This window comes from Mustela lutreola, chromosome 7 (assembly GCF_030435805.1).
Source record: "Mustela lutreola isolate mMusLut2 chromosome 7, mMusLut2.pri, whole genome shotgun sequence".
Classification (NCBI taxonomy): domain Eukaryota; kingdom Metazoa; phylum Chordata; class Mammalia; order Carnivora; family Mustelidae; genus Mustela; species Mustela lutreola.
Window position 1 is genome coordinate 60,380,611 of NC_081296.1, and position 22,262 is coordinate 60,402,872.

At 42.6% G+C, this 22,262-nt stretch overlaps 1 protein-coding gene across 1 annotated transcript in view; it reads right to left on the minus strand.

Moving 5' to 3' along the window:
• The window catches only part of RYR3 (ryanodine receptor 3), a 352,315-nt gene that overhangs the window by 108,447 nt on the left and 221,606 nt on the right, over window positions 1-22,262 (minus strand). The window contains exons 44-47 of the mRNA XM_059183407.1: window positions 11,183-11,363; window positions 9,897-10,002; window positions 7,299-7,419; window positions 1,842-2,011 (exon numbers count right to left, since the gene is read on the minus strand). Of these exons, the coding sequence (XP_059039390.1) occupies window positions 1,842-2,011; window positions 7,299-7,419; window positions 9,897-10,002; window positions 11,183-11,363 (578 nt within the window). The remainder of the gene's footprint in view (window positions 1-1,841; window positions 2,012-7,298; window positions 7,420-9,896; window positions 10,003-11,182; window positions 11,364-22,262) is intronic.

Genomic DNA, 22,262 nt, shown 5'->3' on the forward strand with positions numbered 1-22,262 from the left:
TCAAAGCATTCTCAGCCACCATCTTGGAAAACTGAAGAACTTCGAAAGAAACCTTGAGATCCACAAAGATGAAATCTTTTCCTATCATGTCCTACGATGATCACAGCCGTTAGATCTATAACACATTTTATATAACCCATAAAGTGATAAACTGTTTCGAGCTGTACACATTTCTGGGTATTCCTATTAATAATCAAAAGTCTGTCTTTGGGAAGATTCAGTAATCAGACTGAAAGAAATAACACATCTTTCACATTTATCATTTTGACAGAGTTGTCACAATTGGGGAAGGACAGAGCTTTGATTCCAGTGGCTTAAAAGTTTTCCAAAGAGAATACATGTACCAAGGAACTGCATGTTTAACTTCTTGAGCTGCAGATGGTGCTTAAACAAGCTTGTGATTGGAACACCAAATGGTAGCACAGCATTTGCCATTTATTTGCTCTATTAAAAAAAATCGAATGATCAGATCAGGAACCTTGAGGATGTCTCACAAGTTAAAACAATTACTGTTTTTTAAATCAAGGAATTTATAGAAAAACTCAAAACAAAAATAGCTGTGGAAGCATTGTTTTAATTATCCAAAAGGACCATATGCCCCTGACACTTTCGTGGATATGTCGTTTCTTATCCCCGTGCCACAGATAGGAATGGTGCTCCCATTCAGATTGGGGCTTGTATAGCTTTCTCACTGCTGGGTGACCCCATACATTTGTGAGTAACCCATTCAGGTGGAATCCATCCCAGTTAAGGTACCTTCTAGCTGATCACCCACCACAGAGCTGACTGCTATCTCTGTTAGACGCTAGGGGGAGCTTTGGAGAGACTTTACTACTGATTAAGAAGACCTGCTTCTTCTGGCTCTTTAAAAGCAACCTTATGGGGTGCCTGGGTGGCTCAGTGGATTAAAGCCTCTGCCTTTGGCTCAGGTCATGATCCCAGGGTCCTGGGATTGAGCCCCGCATCTGACTCTCTGCTCGGTAGGGAGCCTGCCTCCCCCTTTCTCTGTGCCTGCCTCTCTGTCTGCTTGTGATCTCTGTCTGTCAAATAAATAAAATCTTTAAAAAATAAAATAAAATAAAAGCAACCTTACACTGGCAATATGTTTTTAGACTCATGCTGATTGAATTATTCTTTTCTCTTTAGACCCAGCCCTCCTGGTGCCCTGTTCCTGAATTGGGGCATCATGCATCTTTCGTTTATAACACTTGGGGCCTCCTGTCTTGATGTCTGTGGATACTGGATTCTTCACCCTTGATTTTCAAACTTGAGTTTGCCCTTAACCTCTGGTCTTGACCTTGTCATGTCCAACACTCCAAAACTGCTTGACTTGGAGACTATCTTTCCCGGTGATCAGTGCATAAAACTTGAGGAAGGAGAGTGGGAGAAGTATTACCAGCCTCTAATTTTGCCAATCAGCCTTTTTTATAAGCAATAAGCCCTGGTTCTCAACTGAGGAAGATACTGTCCTCAGGGGACATTTGATGAGATCTAGAATTGGTTTTATAGGTGGTGCTACTGATATCTAGTGGGCAGAGGCCAGGGATGGTGCTAACTATCTTACAATGCCCAGGATGTGCCCCCACAACTGATACTGCCAAGGCTGAGAAACTTGTAACAGAGGAACCTGGATTGAACATTTGAGGTCAAGTTTACCTACATTTAAGTCTCTGGCACAACAAATTAAGATCTTCCATTTCTTGGTTCCTCTCTTTTCTCACCCTTTAAAACAGCCTGCTAACATGTAATCAATGAGTAGACAGAAAACATTCATTTTGAAATCCAATGTCACCAATGTACAATGATGGGAAAAATACTGTTTTTTTATTTTAGCTACTTACTGTGTCTAGAGAGGCAGAGGCTCTTAAGTCGGGTAAAAATCCAACCTCCAGCAAGTGGAGCAGAAATGTTTGGTCCTTGATGCCATAAACACGATCCAAGAAAAGCACCATGGGTGCCTTGTGGTCAGGGCAGAAGTTAGCTGCCATATCTGGCTCGCTGATGGACCCATCTGAAAGACACAGAGAATGTCACATCCCCTCTTCTATCTCCACAGTCTCAAAGGCAACACAGAGCGTGTCTGTCTATGCCTTGTTATCCTAACAAGCAATAGGAATACGATATTGTGCTGGAACCAGCTGATACTTCCTTGGGAAAGCTGGTTGTTTACATTTCCGGAATTTTTTTGAGCCAGCTGTTAGACATACTCACTATTAAAAACTAAAATTTCCAATTAAGTCAATTATATTTAGGAAGGTGACAAATAATCAAAACTTTTCACCTCCTAAAGGTCTTACTATAAACTATACTCTTGAGGTCATTTCCATCTATTTTATTTGCATGTTGGAAATATAATACAATAGTGTGCCATGTGCATTCTCTTTCCAACTCCATGGCTCAGGGACACATATTGATAGCGTACAATGGACCATTTGCCACAGAAATGGGCAAATGCTGGGAAACAGAGCTTGGGTTTTTGCTTTGTTGACTGAAGACACAAGAAAGGAAGGGAGAAAGTAAGGTAGATGAAATTTAAGAGTGTGTCTTGTCTGTAGCCATCACATCATAAATAGTGCAAAACTGAGGAACTACCCTCTTCGTATTTGGAAACTATCACCTGATATAGGTGAAACTGAGAACAGCTCATCCAGTAATTCTAATCTTATTTTGATCAAAAAAGTTCAAAGATGAAGTGAGGAATACCATGAAGAAAACAAAAACTGCTTGACTTGGACAATAACGACAGGAGTTTGAAAGAGGACAAAAGAAAAACAGTCTACCTCCTAATGTTATGTTTACATCAAAAATGAGGGAAAAGAGCCCCTAAGCGATGAAGCTAAGAAAGAGCATATTTACATACTATACTTCAGAAGTCACCCTGAGAGCCATGAAGGTTCAGTGCTCTCCAGCCCGGAGCCCCATTCAGCCCTGGGATTGGCAGGGGAGGGCTCTGGCCTAAGAAGAAAGCAAGAAAGGAAGGGATCCTCCTGAAAGGAAGCTGCTTGCCTCTTCTCTCCTGGACACCAGGGGGAGCCAGATCTGAACAGCAACAGCTGAATTCATCTCACACCCACCTTGTGTTCTAGGGAACATTACTTTGGTTTAATTTATTTTTTTTTTTTTCATTCATTCGTTTGTTCATCCATTTATTTTCAGTAGGTCCCAATGCGGGGCTCGAACTCACAAGTCTAAAATTAAGACTTGAGATATGAATCAAGAGTTGGGACACTCAACTGACTCAGCCACCCAGACGCTCCTAAGAAACACTCTTTCTGTAAAATGTTTTATGCTCAGAAGTTTGGGAAATACTAAGTTCAACATTTGCTTTATCATATGATTTTTCAAAGGCTCTATAGTCTCAATGTTCATCATGATAAACGTGTTATTTTTGAGAATGGCGTCACCAAGATTGAGGAGTAGGAGATCTCAGCCTTTGTCTCCCACAAAGATGGATAATTAGATAGCTATCCAGGAACAAAAACAGCCCTGGGAGAGGCCAGGAGTCTACATGAGAAACTTGAACAACACATTGGAACAAAACCCCCAAGAAAACTGCAAAAAAAGGTAAGGATGCCTTTCGCTGGCCTCATCTCCGTTCAGTGCCAACCAAGCAGGAACTCCTCAGCTATAAAGAGTTCTCTTCACTGGGAAAGGAGAATGGGGTGAACAATCACCTCCTCTAGCCTTTCAGGGCACCACATAAAGGACGCCCTTCAGGTTCACCCCGCCTGGAGACCAGTGAAGTGGAGATGTCTCAGGACAAGAAAGAGGGGCAATGGCTATCCATTCCAGCTATGCAGGGGAGCCACTGTGGCTTTCAGTGATCTGCTCTGCAGAGGGCCCCAGCAGCTCTCGCCATGGAAGAAACCAACAGCCGGCATAGCCACCATGAAACCCTGGCAGATTCTCAGGTTTTGTGTTTGCAGATGTCTAGCCCCCTGGGTCTCTTCCCACTCCCATCTCCCTCACTGCCGGACCCCAGGATCTGCACTGGCAAGGAGTCCTGGGCTCTGCAGCTGTGTGAGTTCAAGATGTCAGCGAGACCGTTGTGGCTGCTACCTGGCACTATGAGCCCTTGGGAAGACTTCATCACTGGCTTCTCTTGCCATGCACACACTCAGGGTGGGATCCTGCAGCCGTGGGCATGCACGATGACATGCAGGGTCCCACAACTGCTTGTGGGCCTAGCCCTGGCCTTGTCTCGGGTCAGTGGCCACACTGCTGTGCTCATTTTGTCACTAGCACCTGCAACTATGAACTTCCCTCCCTCTGGCCTGGGTCTTGTCATTGGCATCCACTGCGGTGCACTCGTGTAAGACCCTACGGCCACAGGTATGCATGCCAATAGCCAGGGTGCTAGTGAACCCATAGAGTTTGCCCTGATCCTTGCTTCTGGCCCTGGCTCCTGTCACTCCACGTGTGCCTGCACTTGGCCAACGCCACTACACAGGTACCGGTGGCTGGTCCCTGCAGTGGAGTGGGTACACACCACCAGCTCCAGCTACCACCACTGCCTGACCTTGTTCCTAGTTGTGAGATGTGGACTTACTGCTGAGGACTCCAGCAGCCCTTGCAGCTACTGAGGATTCCCACAGTGCTTGCCAAGGACCACATAATTGTCAATGTGGTGGACCCCAGTAGCCTGAGTTGCTAAAACATCAGATGTCTGCCCCCATACCCAAAGCCAATACCCAGCCCCGTACTTGGTGCCCTGTCCCACTGTATCTGGGCTCACAGCATGCTCTAATATGCGCCACCCACCACCCACCCTTGCCACCCAAGGATGAAGGTCTTTCCTTACCAAAGTCGGTCCTTTAAGTCTGGAAGAGGTGACTGCTTCTTCCAGTGTGCAAGTGGCTATGTGAGGCTGTAGGTATCACATAGAAGAAAGGAAACAGGACACCACAAAGAGAAGACAGTAACCTTCTAGTCACTGACCCCAAAGAAATGGAGATACATGAACTACTTGACAAAGAATTCAAAATAATTATTCTCAAGATGCTCAGAGAGCTACAACATAGAAAAACAATTAAATGAAATCAGGAAAATACAAGAAGAAAATGAAGCAGAACACATAAAAAAAAAAAACAGATACAAATTTTGCAACTGAAGAATACAATGACTGAATGAAGAATTTATTGTTCAGAGCACTTCAGCAGCACACTGGACCAAGCAAAAGAATCAGGGAGCTCAAGGAAAGATCATTTGACATTATCCAGTAAGAGGAACAAAAAGAAAAAAAAAAGAATGAAAAGGAATGAAGAAAGCCTATGCGATTTATGGGACAGCATTAAGAGAAACAACATCACTGGAGTCCCACGAGGAGAAGAGAGGGGAAAGTAGAAAGCTTATTTAAGTATAGTTGAGAAGTTCCCCAAACTGAGGAGATCTTTGACATCCAAGCTCAACAGCCCAATAGGTTATCCCCAAACCTACAGAATGGGAGAAAATATTTGCTAACCATGTATATGACAAGGAGTTAATGTCCAAAATATATGAGGAACTCATACAACTCAAAAGCAAAAGATGCCAAATAATCCAATTAAAAATGTGCAGAAGACATAAATAGACATTTTCCCAAAGAAGACATCCAGATGGCCAACAGACACAGGAAGAGATGCTCACATCACTCAGCCTCAAGAAATACAAGTCAGTGAGATACCACCTTACACCTGTCAGAATGGCTATTATCAAAAAGACAAGGAAGAGCAGATGCTGGCAAGGATGTGGAGAAAAGGGAACCTATGTGCTCTGTTGGTAGGAACATAAATTGGCGCAGGTGCTATGGAAAACAGTACGACAATTCCTCAACAAAATAAAAAAACAGAACTGCCACATGATCCAGCAATTCCACTTCTGAGTATATACTCAAAGGAAACGAAATCACCATCTCTAAGAGATACCCGCAACCATATGCTCACTGCAATACTATTCACAGTAGCGGACACGGCAACAGTCTGAGTGTCCGTTGATGGGTGGATGGATGAAAAATTGTGAATGAACACACACACACACACACACACAGAGGAATATTATTCAGCCATAACAGAGAAGGAAATCTTGCCATTTGCAATAATATGGATGGACCTTGCGAACATTATGCTAAGTGAAGTTAGTCAGAGAAAGACCAATACTGTATGGTCTCAATCACATGTATGATCTCAAAACACGGAAATTATATAGAAACATAGAGTAAACTGATGGTTACCAAGGGTGAGGGGAGGTGGGAGAAATGGGCAGATGCTGGTCAAAGGGCACAAACTTTTGATTAAAAGATGAGTAATTTGGGGATCTAATGTATAACATAGTGACCACAGTAAACAGTACCGTATCATATCCTTGAAAGTTTCTGTGAAGGAGATTAAATGTTCTCAATATATCAACAACAGAAAAGACAGTTATGCAAGGTCAAGGATGTGTTAATTAAATTTATTGTGGTAAACATTTGCAAAATATATATACACACATACATAAATATATGTATAAAACCATTGCATTGTACACCTCAAACTTACATGTTATGTATTAATTGTATCTCAATAAAGCTGGAAAAAATGTGATACACTCCAAAGCATTCCCCAAACTTATTTGACTCCAAACTTCTTAACACATACACGAATTAGTATTTTTTTTTTTATAAAAAATGTTCCCTTGGAACACCGGTTTGGGAAACACCATAACCATGAGAGTCATGTTATCTTTTCAATTCCTCCAACTGCCAGGAAGAAATTGTTTGGAGAGCAGATGGAGGGAACTGGAGAAACAGAATGCTTTTCAGAAAGTGTAAGTTTGGGAAAGCTGACACTGATGGTTGCATCCAAGTAGCAATGAGGAAAAACTCTTTCTACCCATGGCAAGGAGGTCCATGGGACCGTGGCAGAAGGGAGCCTACGTTAGGTCCTATCTATCTGCGGCCTTACCTGGCTGCACAATCTGGGGACACTGAGGCAAAGGAGGAGGAGGACTGAGGTAAGGGCTTTCATTGTCCCATTCCATCAGCCTCCTTCCAGAGGGTTAGTGCATTCAGATGACCCTGAGGTCTATAATGGCCCTGTCCACCGGATGTAGGGTGCAGGAACCTCGGACACAGGGACGCAGAGGAGAGAGCAGCCAGTTGGAGCCAGGAGGAGAGAACTCCTCACTTCCAGAAAAAGAGCAAGACCTTCCCCAGTGCTGCCTGCCCCACAAGTAGGAGCCTGGAAGGACAGACAAACCATGGATCCGGTAGACAGTCCTGCCCCTGAGTGAGTGGCCCCCCCGGGAGACAGCAGGACTCAGCCTTCAGCTGCTTCTCTTACCTTTGTTTAGGGACGGCAGCTTCAAGGGGATGCTGATGATGCCAACCAGGTCCTCAGTGGGGACCAGGGAGCGCAGGATTGACCTGATCCGGATGGCTTCTCCCTTTCCTGTCTGGATAAGCTGCAGTGCAGGATTGGAGAATGAGATTAAGGGGATTCCCACATCCCTTCCACACCCCACATCCAAACCTCTGGCAGCAACATTGTTCTTAAGGCTGGGTGTACTTCTGTACTTCCCTGCCACAGATGCTTACGGTCAGGGGGCAAAAGGGAGCTTTCTCTGGACTTCCCACAATATGCTATGAGGGAGTAACTCTGACCAAGTTGGTCATCTGACTCCTGTGCTGTGATGACAATGGTTAGGCGGTTATGGGAATCAAGTCTCTGCAGTAAAGTGGTGGGGGGCTGCTGGGGCCTCTCAGTGCCACTGCAATCCCGGGAGCCCTCCGTGGCCACGATGGAAGTGTTGACCCTGTGGCCACAATTCTCGACTTCAGAATTCAGTGAAATGGAGAAATGACCGATGAATTTCATTTCCTAAAAGAGTGATTAATGCATGGCCTGCAGCTGGGCAAGAGGAGCTTGGATGTCATAGAGGATGTGAGCATCTCAGTGGAGTTACCCAGAGATGGAGAACCTGATGCCTTCAACCACGAAGGGGCCAAAGAGCATGTACAGGTGAACCCTGCCCCGCCGAACATGGAGCACATGGGGGACATGGGGGCAGTGGGTTATGAGCTCAAGCTGCAGTGTGCCCCCGTCAGCTGGAAGGTGTGCTGGGACAAGGCTCTTGGAGGCCCCACGGGAACAATGCCTCTGCACTTAGCCTACTGCCACCTCCCATTCCTGTGGGTAAAGGGGAGGCTGCCAGTGACGATGGCACCTACAGTCCCACTACCACTTACAGAATAGGGGCCCAAGGGATGGGTGCTGAGAAGGGGTATGTGTATACAGTGTTGAAGCAGAGGGGCTGTAAGGAAGGAAGGACGTCCTTGCCAGATGGGGCTCTCTGATGGGCTTAGCAGTCCCCTGAGGTGGGGGTCTTCCTGAGAACAAGCCAGTTGCTTTCGGAAGTAATAACAGGTGATCAGGGGAACTGACACCTGTCCCATCCTACTCCCAGACTGCAGAACACCCCAGTATTTCCTTTGTCCCTTTCAAGCTTCCTTTATTTGTTCAAAGGCATAGAAATGCCTTTATGAAGATGAAGATAGGCCTCGTGGATAAGGTTGGTTTACCACACAGTAGGAACTAGAACCTTCAGTTAAGAATTCTGATCAGGCTCCCCTATCAAGATTTAAACTTTCTTCTATCCACAGTACTTTTAACCTAGATGCTACCATATTATAAAAGTCTCCCTAAACTCATGTATATGGATTTGCAAATGGGCTAGATTGTGTTTTAGGCAAACCCATGACATACTGGAAGAAAGATAAGAGTGAATGCTTTCGTGCAGTGTCCTAACCTACAGGTTATAACCAATTAATGGTTGTAAAATCACATTGGTGGGTTGTGACTTGCATTCAAAAGCATGAAGTAGATTAGTACAGAATGGCAAATATTAGAGCACAGTGTCTACAGTAAGGGTAAATTTTGCTCCTGGAATATATGTATAGTAGGTGGTAATGAAAGGTATTATTTCTTACTATAGCTAAAACAATTTTTTCATCAAAAAGTTTGAAAGCCACTACTTGAATGTGTCCTGTCTTTGGTTAATATTCTTAAAAATACAACATATCTACTGCTTACTTGACAGTGACCAAATACACAATCTCATCAATATCAGATATCACTGTTTCTATCAACCCAATCTGTAATGCAAGCACTTTTCGGGGAGACACCTTGGAATAATCCAAATGCAATGAGCAGGCCCGAGAGGCAGGCAGACGCCAGAGACTCAAATGAGCAAATCAAACAGTACTTTGAAAGAATTACCAAATACATTTTGTAATTAAAAAGTTTTTAAACATTTTCCATTTTGATAGAAAAAGCAATTATTTCCTCCCTTATGACTTGAGGGCTTCTGTGAAATAAGGTCCCTCTCTTTCTGCCCCAAACAGAGGTGAAAAGGGAAGAGGAAGAACACAAATTTTTAGGTTAAAACTGGAGGCCTGAGAAGCATGCCTTAAAAACAGAACCATCTTTTCCCAGATGCCTGCAAAGCTTATCTCTGGAAAATAATCAAACATGAACCATGGAGAGAGACTGCCTTTCTGGTGTCTCATACCACAGGCATTGAGAAAAGAGGATTTTCCATGCGGAGTGTCCTAATGGCCGGAGTCAAGAATCAAGTTGGTCACATTCTGCCTCTATTGAAGGATATGGAAACATAATTTTTAGGAGCTTCTGAGATAGAATATGTGGGGGATGTGTCCAACTAGCACCACAGAGAAATCACACACACAGGGACTTGCTCATGAGACATTTTTTTAGGTTGCAGAATCAGCTACAAGAGACGGAAACAACTTTTGATGTTAGCTGGAAAGAACTGAGAGAAAGGCGCATTAGCAAATGCCAGAGACTGAAGAAGAAATTACATTCAGGGAACCTCCAGTGCTCTTTACTCAAGCCCCTCAAAGTTGCCCTCTGAGAACTCACGTGCATTTCAGGCGCACAGCGGCCCAGGAGATCTATAAGAGCTGAATAAAAAGACATAATGGCATTGCCCATGTGTACAATCTCTTCATCTTCACCGTCCTCCATGCTGCGGGGAGAGAACCAACATGGCAGAGATGTGAGGAAGTCTGGCAGGTGTGGCTGTGTTATTAGACAGGAGCGGCTTGACATGGAAACACTCTGCTCCTCCTGAGCACCACACAGCCTCTCCCGGGAACACCTCCTCTCCCAACAAGGTGGTTTTAATCAGTAAGCTCAAAGGACCCAAATATTTGTCTGTGGTATTCCTAGGGTCCTCTAAACCTTAAGGCCTGAATACTGCCATGAGCTGCTTGCAGTCCATATGTACCCAGGGACTGGCACAGTAATCCCCAAAGCTCCTACCAATCACTCATTCTGTTTCCCTTCTCAAATGTACACGGAAAGCATACGAGACAAGAAGTCAGAAGGTAAGTCCATGCCCTCGCTCTGTTGCTAAAAAGCTATATGACCTTAGCCTTGTTTTTTTCTCGTGTACCATGAGGAAGATTATGTTTTGGGTTCCTTCTAGTTCTACCAGATCACCTACCAGAATGAATAACCAAAACCAAAACCAAACAAAAACCCCATCTGGCTAGAGTTGTTCTCATTGGGTCATACCCATTCTCTAGATTCTGGGGTCTAATCCAGAGGCTATGATAGAGCCAAGGGAGCTGGGCATAATCACCAACTACATTCTGAAACTTTAGATACCGGGATTATTGATGCTGTGGTTTTTCACATCCTGCAGCCCTCTTTTTAACCTAAGGAATTAAAGCAAAACACTTTCAGAAGAGAAAGTAGAGGGTATTACCTCTTTTTAAAAGCAAGGTAAGAGAGGAGGCACTGAGGTTTAAATTCTGAAGGGAATGGGCTGAAGTGAGACCGTGACCCTAATCTTGGTCAGTCCAGCCTTTAGCTCCTGGAGCTTCCTTCTGTAGTGCTGCCATAGGGAGGTGTGGTGGTGGCTGAAAGAGCTTGCAGATGCCTTGATCTGCCTGTAGGTGTAGGAGTTGAATAGAAGTGCAAAGGGGTGAAGGTGATCCTGATCACTAGGATTATTGGGACAGTCAAAATAGCAATACGCTTGACAAAGTGATTTAAAATGTTTTAACTACAGCTGAAGAACCTGTACTCTCCCCACCAGGGGGGAAGTTACTGACATGACACTTCCTGAATAACCCAGGTACTGACGCTCTTTGGGATCTCACCAGCTACACCAGTGCCACAAGGTAATTCCATTCACTTACACTTCTCTCTTGTATCCCTGAGAGGGAAGGTCGAGGGCTGGGTTCTCAGAGATCTTAATGGCGCCCTGCATGGCCGCCAACAGACCGTTTCCTCCTTCACCTCGCAGGGCTGGGCCGAAGCACTCCGGGCGTCTGATGAGCAGCTTGACCACGACACTAGCATTTTCTTCCACACTTTCACCTAAGTGAAAAGGGGCATTATTTCCTTTTTATTGGAATGGACAACCCCAGACTTTATTTCTAATCAACGAGGTTGGGAGAACAGTACTGGCTTGAGCTCGTCGTCATTCATTTGTTAAATTAGGAGGTAATACTGATAGAGAGAAAGGTGAGATTTGATAAATTAAGTCTAGACCTGCTTTTTGAAGTATTAATGTTAACCAACACAGAACAGAATCTTACTTTTAAGTTCAGGGTTTTGTGCTGTGATTATTTCACAAATTTAGATGCTCAGAAAGTGAGACATGCACTACCGAGTCTTCCCCAGATTACTGATTCAGTCATGGGTGACTCAGAGGACAGAGAACTTGACATCTTTGTTAACTCCATGAGAGGCTGCTAAAACATATCTTCTTCCTTCCCTGAGAAGAGGTAAAATGGTAATTCGAGCTGATGTGCCTCAGTTAACATCTGAGGAAACATGTCAGCCCCCCAAATGCCTTCTCAGAGTCTAAACATGTACCTCAAAACAACCAAGTCTGTGTGAATGGACATCAGGGCATTTATGACATTATTTATCCAGATAATTTACTTGGTAAAGATATCTTGGTTGTTCCTAAGTATATCTCTGGGAAGCTGAAGGTTGGAGAATTGTATTCTGCTGGTATATCTCTTTGGAAGAACATGGACAACTAAGACAGGGCTCATTTCCCAAAGCAGTGATGAAGCAATGGAACTGGGAACAGTCAGGGAGGGGGAGCCAGTGCCTCTCAGAGAAAATACTTGTCACCGAAAGCAGTTTTACAGCTTGTTCAAACAACTTCATGAAACACATTTTTCGTCTCAGATGAAATCTTAATTTGTGTTGAGAATTTATCCCTGGGCTAAGACTCTGAGAAAAGACTTTTTTGATGTTGTGTATTGGATGAAGGCTGACGAAAATTTTTTTCTACAAGATCATCAGATATCCTTGGAGGACTAAGCTTACAGAGGTTGCATCTTGATGCACTGTTGTCATAATTATTTTTTCTTGCCTAAAATGACTTCACATCTTAGCTGGCAAACACAATAACCATGTATTATCTCATTGTTTCTGTAGGTCAGGAATTTGGGAGTAACTATGTGAGGTGGTCCTGGCATGGGGTCTCCCATGAGGACACCGTCAAAATGCTGGCTAGTACCACAGTCTTAAGAAGGCGTGACTTGGCATGAAGTAGCGGCTTCCTTGCGCTTGTGTGTGCGCACACACACACACACACACACACAGCTGTTGGCAGGAGGCTTCAGTTCCTCACCATGTGACCTCTCCATGGGGCTGCCAGAGTGTTCTCACAACACACCAGCTGGCTTCCCACAGAGCAAATGATCCGAGAGAATGAGGTAGAAGCTGTGATGCCTTTTACAACCTTGTTGCATTCTGTCACTTCTGCCATACCCTATTCATTAGAAATGACTCACTGAGTCCAGCTCACACTCCAAGGGAGATGAATCTATCTTTTGGAGGGAGATGCTACTGAAGAATTTATAGACATATTTTAAAACCATCACAGGAGTTAAGCTCTGTTTAATGAAAACTTCTACGAATCAACTTAGAAGTGGTGTAAGTAGAGCAGTAGAATAGGAACCCAGAAACCTTGGCTTCTCTTCCAGCTTTTTAGCAAATCACTATGTAGGCAAGCATGGTGCACTGCCTCTCCAGGTCTCAGTTGCCTTACTGAGGTACTCATGCACCTTCTGGTTTTTTAGAGTCTATTAGTCTACCCCACATGCAGAAATTTCTTCCATTATGTCCAGAGAATCAGAAGGGCTGAGCCTGCTGCCCCAGTGTTTGAAATCAACTTACACTCAGCTCTCACATGAACTCACACTTGAACACACTTGACGTGACTCATGGCTCTGGAAAGCCCACCCTCTATCACAGCTATAGTCCTGGCCTTGAGCTTGGCCCGCTGACATCCTTTTTGGTCACCCAACTGCCTGAATTTCAAGTAAAATTCAAGATTATAAATACATACTATGTAAGTTTTAGCACTGCGTAACTAGATTTGGAAAATATTTCATTCAACTGAATTTGAATAGCTCACTGGCATGCACTTACTGTCTTAAAACTCAATTCTTTAAAAGACTAAAATTTTTATGAAGAAGCTCTTCTCCAAGTTTCATCTAATATATAAAACAGAATGTTTTTATGAAACCAGAATCCACATGAAGAAAATTCTCAGGAGATGCAAAAAGGCTAAAATAATCACAGTGACAATACGGTGGAAAGAATCAGTGAGAGAGAAAAACCAAGTAGCGTTCTGCAATTTGAGGAAGATAAAATGATGATGCTAAGCCCTAGGGCCATGCTTTCCAATGCCAGTCAACCACTAGTCAAACCTAGCTTTTTTTTTTTTTTTTTTAAAGATTTTATTTATTTATTTGACAGAGAGAGATTACAAGTAGGCAGAGAGGCAGGCAGAGAGAGAGAGAGGTGAAAGCAGGCTCCCTGCCGAGCAGAGAGCCCGATGCAGGACTCGATCCCAGGACCCTGAGATCATGACCTGAGCCGAAGGCAGCGGCTTAACCCACTGAGCCACCCAGGCGCCCTCAAACCTAGCTTTTATACTTGACTTAATCACAGGAGGGACAGTTAAAGAAAAGCACGAGGAGACTCTCTGTATTTGAGAGTAAATAATCTCTCAAATATTTATGGACATAACTCAAAGTTCACTACTTCCAAATGTTGCTGGCCTCTAAAACTTTAATCCGTGCTCCCAGTTGTCACTTTTCATTATAATAATGAAGCTAAAACTTGGAAATTTTAAGTGTCGAAAATGGACAATCTGCCCCCAATCCTGTTTTTTAAGCTTATTTAAATACCATACTATGATTCTTGTGGTTCTCCGGATAGAAACACTATGGGTCAGCTGTGGTCTTTACCAGGATGCTGCCATCAGCCTAGCTCTTCCCACAATGATCAGTATCATGAATTTGATGGGGCATGGACCAAAAAATACAAAAGAATTTGAAAAACTGAGACTGAGTTCTATACTGAGTTTGCTATTGAAATTCATTTGCTAAGTTAACCTTAGTAAACTAAGGTAAACCTGAGATCTCAGATCTTCAGATCTGAGCTAATTGGGTGAGCTGTTACAACTGACCCAGGGAGCCATCCTTTGATTACTGAATTGTGGACATCTGTGGGGGATGCAGAGTGCACCCTGCAAGAGGAGGAACCTGGAGTGCAACCATTGCCACTAATTGGAGAGAGAGCAAAGGAAGAGAATTTCCAAAGACTGCACAAGGTAGAGAAGTAGAGAAGACGGCATAATTAGGGGAGAGAGAGAACATTCTTTTCCTAATTACCTGTAGCTTGGCAAGACGGACTGCCAAACAAACCTGCTACAGGGAAGCTGAATACTGACCTGGAGGGCATTTTTCAAGGGAGAGAGAGATCTGAGGTAAACTAGTTTTGCCCAAGGGCTTAGAACAATGTTTTGCTTGAGTTCCAAAATGAATAATGAGCTTAATAAGAGTGTGAGGGGTTCTCCGGGCCTTTCTTCAAAGGCTCTCAACACTGTCTTAACATTACTATCTTCTTTCAACATTCCTGACAAGTTGGATGGACGTGGCAATGATTCTCCCTGTTTTACCCCGAAGCAGTCATTCTCAACTAGTCATGATGCAATGATTTTACTTTCAGCCCATCAATTTTCTTACTTTAAATGTTGTGACTACAGTCCCTGTTTCAAGTTCCCTTGCCTGGAATGTTTTCTTTCTTCCCATTACCTTCAGATAAACCCTTGACCTACGTAGCTCCATTTCACTCTTGGAAGCCCTAGAGGACAAGGTCTTCTCAAACACCTTGCACTCTTCCTTTAATCACGGAATGGTTTGTATCTCTGTTTTTCTCACCAAACTATTTAATAAGAACAGTGCCTGTGTCCACATTATCTAACCCTGTATGCTCAAGCATCTTATTACCATCTGACACATCATAGGTGTTAAAAAAAACTTCTTTGAATAAACAAATAGACTCCATTGAATAAATGAATAGAATCAAGGCAGATATCTGAAATGACAAGATAGAGAGCTGAGGGTGACCATCCATTACCAGATCAGCTATCAGCCTTTGTTTGTAAGAGCCTGGGCTGTACATTTCCTCAGATTTCAATCAGTCTTAAGGAAAAGAACATAATCCCCAATCAAGTCTTGGTGTGGTAAGAATGAATCCTGGAGCAAATGCCCAGCAAAAAGGCATATAGAATGTCTTAATTTACAGAATAACAATGTAGGGGTGATGGCCAGGACCCAAAATCTTTTTTTGGTAAAAGCCAACTTTGAAATGTGGTTGGCAACTTGCATGAACGGAGTCATTCCAAGTGGTTGAGACATATGATTCCCTCCTTAGGGCTTTCTAACTTATACAGTGGAAGGAGCTGGGCGTATGTCATAAACTACTATGGCAGCACAGACAGCAAACGAAGAACTGTTTGCCCATTTGGTCTTTAATTCAACTATTCATTAAGCTCACATTACTCACTAGTCACTGATCCAAGTCAGGTGGACAAGCAGTGTAGAAGACAGACAATCCTGGACCCCAGAATGAGATGAGTGGAACAGAAAAGCCCCAGAAAGTCTACATACATGCAGCAGAGTTCCCAAATGTCTTGCAGATATGTGAACAAGAAATAAATGCTTATTATTCTATACCATTGAGACTATAAAGTTTTTTTGTTATGTAGCAGAGGCCAATTAATACAGGCTGAGAGTAGAAACAGGGAAATAGTTTCTATGCAGCTACAGTGGTCCAGGTGGAAGGTAATGATGGTTTGGAGTAGGATGTGGCCAGTAGAGATGGAGAGAAGTCCAAGTTGATGGATTCCGGGTAACTCTTAGACATCGAGTCTATAGAATTTGAAGTGGACTGAATGTGGGGATAAGGAAAAAGTCAGAATGGAAGATGTCACCTAAGACTTTTGAGTATCTGCAAAATTAGCAGTGCTGGCTAGGGAGGTGGGGAAGCTAGAGAACAAGTTTGGGGTGGATATACAAATTTAGCCCTAACATCTACAGAATTTGAAGTGCCTATTCAACGTTCAAGTAGAAATATCAAGTAGTCAGCAGGTTACACAAGTCTGGGGCTCATGAAAGGGAAAAAGGATGGCAATGCTTATTTGGGAGACCATTCGCAAGCATGTGGAATTTAAAGCTAAGAGACTGAATGAAAGTCTTACAGGATGGACTGGTAGAGTAGCCCAGAAATTCTGGAGGCTAGCATTTAGATTCAGAATCCCACTAAAATGTGTCCCATGTAACTAGAGTTTGGATTCACATGGCTTTTCATGAAATGTGTTAAATAAAACTTGAATGAGACTGAAACCTGGAGTCAGAGTTGAGGTGTTCTCTAACAAAACAGAGCCTGCCTGTTAACTAAGGGCATTCTTACCGAGCTGATGAAAATCAATTTGTGATGAATGTCAGGATCATAATACTGTCACTTTGGGGGAATAATGCTGATGAAGCAAGCTTTTGCCCTGCTTTACTATTTCAATTAAAACCTACAGTATTATGTAGGTTATCAATAAAATGATTGATAAAGAGCCCATGTACATATGGATTCAGAACACTTCGGCTCATGCCAAAATGCTCAGCCATCACCACTGCTGGGATCCCACAGGCAGCAGTGGAGGAGATATGCTGAATAATTTACTAGGATGAAAATAACAGGGCCTCACAGCTTTTCACTCCAGCCAGATTTCCTCATTTTGATGCTCTGGGCATTCATTTGCCATTGGCTTCTTTATTTTGAGTAATTTTCTTTTTTTCTTTCTTTCTCTCTTTCCTTCCTTCCTTTTCTCTCTCCCTCCTTTCCTTCCTTCTTTCCTTTATTATATTCAGTTAGCCAGCATATAGTACGTCATTAGTTTTAGATGTAGTGTTCAACAATTTTCTATTACTTGTGTTGTTTTGACTATCTCTGGGCTTTTACAATTTCACTTGGAGTTTTTACAGATGAAGTCACATTTTCTTGTCACTATAAGCCCATCTTGATCCTAATAACTGATTTCCTTCTCCTTCGCAGGCATAGGGACTCAAGCAGGTCCACTGGGAGAATGAGGAAGGTGGTGTAGAAAAGATTTTTCAAGCCTTATAATTGGTGAGATGTTGTAACTCAGACATTAAGTACCTAACCCCATTAGCCATATCTCAATTGCACCTCATATTCTCTCTTCTCTCACCACAACAGCCTGAAGTGTCTCCTGAGTATAACACTGTGATGTTGTTTACAATTGTCTTAAACTGTTATTTAAATCTTTTACTCCTGGTCAGTTTTTCAAAAGTTTGCTTAATCTTTCCAACTATATTGTAAATGTGAGAATAAGAACAATGTCTCACACATTTTAACCCTAACCATCCCTAGTCTTCAGTATCGATCACATTTTCTGACCCTGATAACATAAATATATGGATGGAAACCACCCAGCTGATTCTTTTAAGCATCTAGATCTACTGTGCCCTTCAAAGATAACCATGCTATTTTGTGCTTTTGACCCTGATTTTTTTTTCCAGCTTTACTGAGATAAAATTGATATATCTTAAAAGATTCATGTCTCCTAGATCAAGGGCCTCTGAGTATGCGCTGACCACACTACTCTGTTAAACTCTGTCCCTTTGTTTCTTCAAGATGTTATTCAACACTTAACCTGCCCCCCCACCCCTGGTATTCCCACTCTACCAGATTCCAATGAACACTGTCATTTTTGGCATGCCAGCAGTCATATGGGTCACTATGTAGATAGGTGTTGTCGGTTACAGAGTTTTTAGTAATTATTCCATGTATGTGTCTCATAATTCCACTTAGGTTTCCTCTGTTTCTGGCTTTGACTTATGCTTCAGGGTTGTTTGAGCATGTCTCTTATCACATCTCTCGGCCTGTCCTATATACTTCACATGTCAATTAATGGGTACCTAAATTATGGCCACTGATGACAAATCTGCCTAGGAAAACAGGCTCAACAAAGCTAGGAATATTGTGTCCCTCACAACTAAGTTTATAGCCAGGGGAAGACATCACTAAAATACTCCAGGGACTCAAAGGAAGCACAGAATAACTTTCCCCTTTTTCATGTGGATTGGTAGGAAATCTTTCCTCCTTGGAAAGAGTTAATCAGACACTCAGATGCATCTGTGTCTAGACTGGTTATAAAGTTTACAACTGCTGGGTAAATAGAAGCTTCTCAGCTTCATTACTCCCAGAGTAAAACACAACCCAAGGCTTCCGAGCAAGCTAATAAAAAAAAGTAGAGAAAATTATATGCTTTAAGAAGTTTCTTTTAAAGACAAATCTTATTTAAGAAGATTTAATACAAACATTAAGAGAGACTAGGAAAATAATGTTAGAAAGAATTTTCCAATTCTATTATTTTGATATAGCAAGAGTTTTTGATTTGGCTTAAAAAAAATTTTTTTTTAAAAACATTAGTACCCAATAGTAATTAAACAATGCTGTAATTTTTGAACAGCTCAGAGGAGAAAATGCTCTTTCTTTTTGTTCATTCATTAGAAAGGCCATACTACCCAGACAATACTGCACAATGGTATGAGTAATGTTTGGCCTCTGGGGCCAAACTGCTCTGGTTCGAATCCTGGCTTTACGTCCTACTAGCTGTGTGATTCTGGACAAGGCCCTTAACCCCTCTAAGCAACTGGGTCTTTTTCTGTAATATAAAGATAACTGTACCTATTTCATTGGATTTTTGTATTATGTGAGTTAATATGTCCTAAAGTGCTTTGATAAGTGCTCAATAAGGGTTAGATGCTACCATCACCACCACCATCCTCACCAACTCCATCATCACTCACCCACCCCCCACAGTCACCCCCACACTCCACTGTGTCAATCCACCACCCAACCATTACATTTCACCATCGCCCATTATGAGCACCCCATTGTCACTCATCGGTACCCACAACCATCACCATGCCTCGTGTCACTAACCAGCACCCACTTCAATCAACCCAAAGAGCTTCTATGACCACTACTTAACCATCATATATCCCCAACAACATCATCACCAATCACGACCCACTATCACCACCCCACTATCATCCACCATTGCCACCTGCCACCACCTATCATTAGCCATCATGACCACTCCCCTCACCTACCATGATCACCTACAATACCTTTATCTTTCACTGCTGAGAATAAGCCACAAAAAGTCCTTCTTAATCATTTTTTAGACATGAAAATTTATAAATGGCTTTGAGATCACTAAAGAATCTACTCATTAGAGTCTTCTCATTTCGAATGCCCTAATAACCTTGTAAAGACCATGAACAACAATGACAACTATCATGACTGCATGCTTACTACATTTCTGGCACTCTGCTAATCTAAGTTTCCCATAGATTATTCCATTTAACCCTTACAACAACTCTGTGAAGTGCATACTATTGTTTTCTCTACTTAACATGAAGACATACACACACAAACTGAGGCTAGGAAAGTTTAAGTAACTTGCCTAACTTTGCAAAACTAGTAAGTGACAGAGCTATATTTGTACCCCAGACAATCTGCTCTCTAGCCCAAAGTCTTCCATAACACTCCATTGTGCTTAAAGCACTCTTTCTTCTTCTTTAGGAGTTTAAGAAGATTCTAACGTTTCTTTCTCACACTCTGCATCTCTCTCTCTCTTTTGTGTTTCTCCTGGGACATCTACTCCTACTATTTCAACTACAGATGATCTACAAGTCTCTTCAGCCCCAGTCTGCTGACTGACTGATCTCTATCCTATAACCCCATAATCAGGGCATCCCCGTTTGGGGTCACACACTGCAAAATCAGTGAATCACTGGTCTGAATGGAACCAAGCTCATTATCTTCTATTATAAACCATTTTCTCTTTTTCACATCCCTCTTCCTCCCTCCCTTCCCCCCTTTCTTTTTTAAGAGGAAGAGGGGAAGAACAGAGGTAGAGGGAGAGAAAATCTCAAGCAGGCTCCACACCCAGCATGGTGGCCTATGTGGGGCTCAATCTCACAACTGATCATGACCTGAGCCAAAAATCAAGAGTTGGATCCTTAATCAGCTGAGCCACCCAGGCACCTCTCACATCTTTATTTTTTTTCTCCCTGTGCTTAAATCTCTAAGCTTCAATGTGACTTCTATTTCTTTTTATCAATGCAACCAGGCCCAACCACCATAATCATCATCATCACCTAGTTGGAGAAACACGGTCTCTGTAATTTCTTTCAAATGTATCTCCCCCATTCCATTCCTACCACCACCATTATGATTTAGAAACTCATTATTTTAACTGGGCACAGAAGTTCCCAGTGGTTACTGTCAATCTCTCTCTAGTTAAAAAGGTTTCCCAGTTCTCCGCACACTGAATCTAATCTCAGCTTAGCATTTAGGTTCTGCTACAGCTGCCTACCTACCTTTTAAACCTCATCTCTTGCCACTATCATCCACCCATCTGTCCTCCAGATCAACAGATCAACAGAGCCTGCTATTTCCTGAGCACAGCATGCTTTAGTCTTGAGGCCACTGTTCATGCCATTCCCCAGCTGGATCACCTTTCTTGCATCTATGCATCTGGGAAACTTGACCCTTTGAAGCTCTTTTCATTTTTTTAAAAATTTTCATTTTTTAAAAATTTTTTATAAACATATATTTTTATCCCCAGGGGTACAGATCTGTGAATCGCCAGGTTTACACACTTCACAGCACTCACCATGGCACATACCCTCTCCAATGTCCATAACCCCACCCCCCTTTGCCCAACCCCCCTCTGCCCAGCAACCCTCAGTTTGTTTTGTGAGATTAAGAGTCACTTATGGTTTGTCTCCCTCCCAATCCCATCTTGTTTCATTTATTCTTCTCCTACCCCTTTAACCCCCCATGTTGCATCTCCACTTCCTCATATCAGGGAGATCCTATGATAGTTGTCTTTCTCTGATTGACTTATTTCGCTAAGCATGATACCCTCTAGTTCCATCCACGTCGTTGCAAATGGCAAGATTTCATTTCTTTTGATGGCTGCATAATATTCCATTGTGTATATATATCACATCTTCTTGATCCATTCATCTGTTGATGGACATCTAGCTTCTTTCCATAGTTTGGCTATTGTAGACATTGCTGCTATAAACATTCGGGTGCACATGCCCCTTCGGATCACTACGTTTGTATCTTTACGGTAAATACCCAGAAGTGAAATTGCTGGGTCATAGGGTAGTTCTATTTTCAACATTTTGAGGAACCTCCATGCTGTTTTCCAGAGTGGATGCACCAGCTTGCATTCCCACCAACAGTGTAGGAGGGTTCCCCTTTCTTGGCATCCTCGCCAGCATCTGTCATTTCCTGACTTGTTGATTTTAGCCATTCTGACTGGTGTGAGGTGATATCTCATTGTGGTTTTGATTTGTATTTCCCTGATGCCGAGTGATGTGGAACACTTTTTCATGTGTCTGTTGGCCATCTGGATGTCTTCTTTGCAGAAATGTCTGTTCATGTCTTCTGCCCATTTCTTGATTGGATTATTTGTTCTTTGGGTGTTGAGTTTGCTAAGTTCTTAAAATTTGGACACTAGCCCTTTATCTGATATATTCTCCCATTCTGTCAATTGTCTTTTGGTTTTGTTAACTATTTCTTTTGCTGTGCAAAAGCCTTTGATCTTGATAAAACCCCAATAGTTCATTTTTGCCCTTGCTTCCCTTGCCTTTGGCGATGTTCCTAAGAATATGTTGCTGTGGCTGAGGTTGAAGAGGTTGCTGCCTCTGTTCTCCTCAAGGATTTTGATGGATTCCTTTCTCACATTGAGGTCCTTCATCCATTTTGAGTCTATTTTTGTGTGTGGTGTAAGGAAATGGTCCAATTTCATTTTTCTGCATGTGGCTGTCCAATTTTCCCAACACCATTTATTGAAGA